Source organism: Bactrocera latifrons, unplaced genomic scaffold (genome assembly GCF_001853355.1).
Source record: "Bactrocera latifrons isolate USDA-ARS-PBARC rearing strain unplaced genomic scaffold, ASM185335v1 scaffold_325, whole genome shotgun sequence".
Lineage (NCBI taxonomy): Eukaryota > Metazoa > Arthropoda > Insecta > Diptera > Tephritidae > Bactrocera > Bactrocera latifrons.
The window spans coordinates 29760-33234 of record NW_017536908.1 but is presented as its reverse complement, the minus strand read 5'-3'; the positions used below and the strand labels follow the sequence as shown (position 1 = coordinate 33234).

The 3475-nt window shown below is 34.4% G+C and overlaps 1 protein-coding gene across 2 annotated transcripts; it reads left to right on the top strand.

Moving 5' to 3' along the window:
- Positions 1–782: 782 nt before the first annotated feature.
- Positions 783–2679, top strand: LOC108971121 (leucine carboxyl methyltransferase 1). 2 transcript variants are annotated; one of them, XM_018936966.1, is made up of 5 exons: positions 783–980; positions 1082–1364; positions 1554–1979; positions 2054–2358; positions 2418–2678. In XM_018936966.1, exons 2-5 carry the CDS (start codon positions 1146–1148, stop codon positions 2452–2454), a joined length of 987 nt encoding a protein of 328 aa, XP_018792511.1. In that variant the 5' UTR covers positions 783–980; positions 1082–1145; the 3' UTR covers positions 2455–2678. The 2 variants fall into 2 exon arrangements, with proteins under 2 accessions (XP_018792511.1, XP_018792512.1); XM_018936967.1 differs by having other exon boundaries at positions 783–1364; positions 2418–2679.
- Positions 2680–3475: the final 796 nt, after the last annotated feature.

Below are 3475 nucleotides of genomic sequence, written 5' to 3'. Positions count from 1 at the left end.
ATAAAGTCAGGCTACTGGTCGCCTTCTACACCGGCCATTGCAAACTCAAGAAGCACTTATTTAACATGGGCCTAGCTTCTTGCGCAAATTGCCGGTTTTGCGACTGGGATTCCGAAACTCCAGAACACCTGCTAATGGATTGCCCAGCAATCTGCAGACGCAGGATTAGGGCCCTTGGATCCATGTTTCTAAATAGGGATCACATCGCCTCATTAGCACCTAGCAGAATATTAGAATTCATCAATCTGCTGGGGCTAAGTGAGACGCTGTGAGTTAATAGAGGGCACAATAGACCCTAGGTCGCGGTGCAATCCTCATTCTTTATCTTATCTTATCTTATCTTACAATGAGTAATATTTCCACGTTTTCCGTTCCCACGACAGTCGGGTCTACGAAAACCGGAACGGACTCGGATTTTTATCCGGCCAAGGACTGTCAACTCGGCAGAATTCTGCCGTTACAACAACAACAGTAATATTTTTAAGTTTAAGTTTATAAAATTCTTCTAACATATACACATAATTATAAGTATATAACTATAATTCATTACGCTTCAGAATAGAAGCATATTTTGCAAAAAGAATTTAAGTTAGGATCCGTTGTACTGTACCGTATATATGCATTTCGACATAAGATAAAAGGTTGGCAACTCTTTTTTTAGCAAAGGCAACCACCACATGTGTCAAATTGTCAGAAGAAAACAAGTACTAAACATCTGTAAACTATTATAAATAATGCAACCCTGTTTCATTGCTTTTCTAATCCTAACAGAATTTCGGAATTTTTCCAATCAGACAACAGGGGACATGAAATTTAAGCAGCAAGAGTGAAATGTCAATCAAGGATTTGCAAATTAAGTACTAATAATAATTAAAATATAGTGCATTATTCTAATTAATTGACTTCAGAAGTTTGGTAAAACTGTAATGTTAGTGTAATAAACGAAAAGGGGAATATCGCGGTGAAAACTAAAGTTCAAGGTTTGTGGCTGTTGGCCAAATAAAGCCTATATGTGATACGCTTGTTTTCCAAATTCCACTAGTTTTTGTGAAGTAATAATAGTTGCACTTGTTTTACATAGTTGTTGTGCCGGAATTAGGATAAAAAATTTGGGGAAGGATACAAATCAATTGAAGTTGTTAGTAATGGAACCGCCTTGTACATTTCATCATTGCGATGAGGCTGTGATCGCTACTAACGACGATGCCAGCGATTGTAAACGTTGTGCAGTTCGATTAGGATATTGGAAGGATGACTATATTGGATATTTTGTTCGAAATCAAGATAGAAAAGCGCCAGAGATTAATCGAGGCTATTTCGCCCGAGTTAAAGGCGTCGAAATGTGCATAGAAAAGTTTCTGAAGGTTAGTGCGCTTTGATATGCAAGCATTATTTCCTTTTTATAATACTTCAAAATTATTAAAAATATATTAAACGAAATGTATAATAAACAAAATTATAGTCCACTATGTTTTTTTACTTTAAACGTTATAAGGTTTACTATTTTAAGTTTCGTAAATAATGTCTGTTTGAACATAATTTTTACATTTTAGAAAACTGATGGAAATTGCCAAATCATAAACCTTGGGTGCGGATTCGACACACTATATTTTCGGCTGAAGGACACACCACATCAAGTGAAGAATTTTATAGAATTAGATTTCCCAACGGTTACAGCTCGAAAGTGCTATACAATTAAACGCAATAAAGCACTGCTAGCGAAAATCCATGATGAGGATGGTGAAGTTCGTCTTAGCACAACAGACTTACATGGTCCCAGCTATCACCTGATGGGCGTAGACCTACGAAATCTTGACGAATTAGACAATAAGCTGCAACAAGCAGAAATTGACTACAAACTTCCTACGATATTTCTTGCGGAATGTGTGTTGGTATACATTGAAGCCCAAAATTGTAAGAATTTACTGAAATGGATTTCTAGCAAATTTATCACTGCAGTATTTGTCAACTATGAGCAGGTACACAGTTATCTTTCTAAAGACATTTGTCGGAGGTATATGTAATATTTTTAAATATTACCTTCGATTTCAAGGTCAATATGAACGACAGATTCGGAGAAGTGATGTTGAATAACTTACGCAGCAGAGGTTGTAGTTTAGCTGGTGTTGAGTCATGCATTTCTTTGGACACCCAAATAGGTCGATTCCTGGAATGTGGGTGGAACGGAAGTCGAGCATGGGATATGGTACAGGTTTATCAAAGTATATCCCCTGCAGAGAGACAACGGGTTGAAAGACTGGAGATGCTTGATGAAGCAGAGCTTCTTATACAGTTATTCCAACATTATTGCCTTGTCATTGCTTGGATAGGTGAACTATTTCAAGACATTGAAATAACGTAAGTATTTTTCAATTACATTCGTTTATTTCATTTAGAACTTTTGGATTCCTATTTAGAGTCGAAAAGCGTATGTCATCATTGAACATCGATTGAAGGAGGTTTAGCAGTTACACACAAATTTAATGTGAACCACAAACCCAGTGTAATGCATTGTATGAAATGATGCTACTCGCCATTGCTTAGTTATCCCGGGAGAACTGGATAAACAACTGCTACTTTTGTAAACGTTATTTTTATATTAAATGGAAAGTTTTATGGCTAATTGTGTAATTTAAAATTGAACTATTTAAAATATAGTTTTCCTGTTTGTAAGATATAAGCAATGAAATAAATAATTTATATGTAAAAATTTTTAACCATCCAAAACAAAAAATCCATGTTACAATATTTCTAAGTGTTAACAAAATTTTTCTTATGTTTACTTCCACAACTTCTTAACATCATATTTTTTCTCCATCCAAGTATTTATCTTAATGTGTGCGGTGGTAATCACTTAACAAAATAATCAAAATTAATACTGATTAAGCTGATGAGTTTAAAAATCAATTCGATATAGTATATGTATATGTGTATATGTAAGAGAATATTTTGAAGATAGTTTCGAAAACTCCTTAAATAAAAGTGTTTGCGTTGTAACAGGTGTGGATATTATTAAATTATTTGTGTTTAAGAGCATGTCTATTATTGCTCTAGAAAACATTTCTCTAATTTGAGGAATGCTGTCGAGTTGATAGGGCTTGGCCGCTATGTATTCTAACAATATGTTGCAACTCAACTGTTCAAGAGCGGTTTTCTACATTGTTTTACAATTTGTAGAGTTTGAATACATTGAATACCTTTAAAGAAAATATGATCACTTCAGATAACTTAATAATTAATCAAAACTACATTCGATGTAATTAATTTTGCAGCCTCGTTGAAATTTTAGCCTTTCTTAAGCTAATATGAATCTTTACATGTAAATCGCTATATTACAGTTTTAAAATTTTTTTAAAACGTCAAATTTTGGAGAGAAACATTAAAAAAAACAGATTTTTAACGCTGTTAGGGTGCCTACATAGTGGACTTTCAAAGCAGAGCCAAGCACATACATAGCTGATTTCGATCAGCACGG

What these genes read in the sequence shown, in the direction of transcription:
- LOC108971121 (XM_018936967.1), top strand. Translation starts at nt 1,146, where the DNA reads ATGGAACCGCCTTGTACATTTCATCATTGCGATGAGGCTGTGATCGCT. An exon ending in GCATAGAAAAGTTTCTGAAG is followed by an intron (nt 1,365 to 1,553) that starts GTTAGTGCGCTT and finishes TTTACATTTTAG; the next exon opens with AAAACTGATGGAAATTGCCA. An exon ending in TTTCAAGACATTGAAATAAC is followed by an intron (nt 2,359 to 2,417) that starts GTAAGTATTTTT and finishes ATTCCTATTTAG; the next exon opens with AGTCGAAAAGCGTATGTCAT.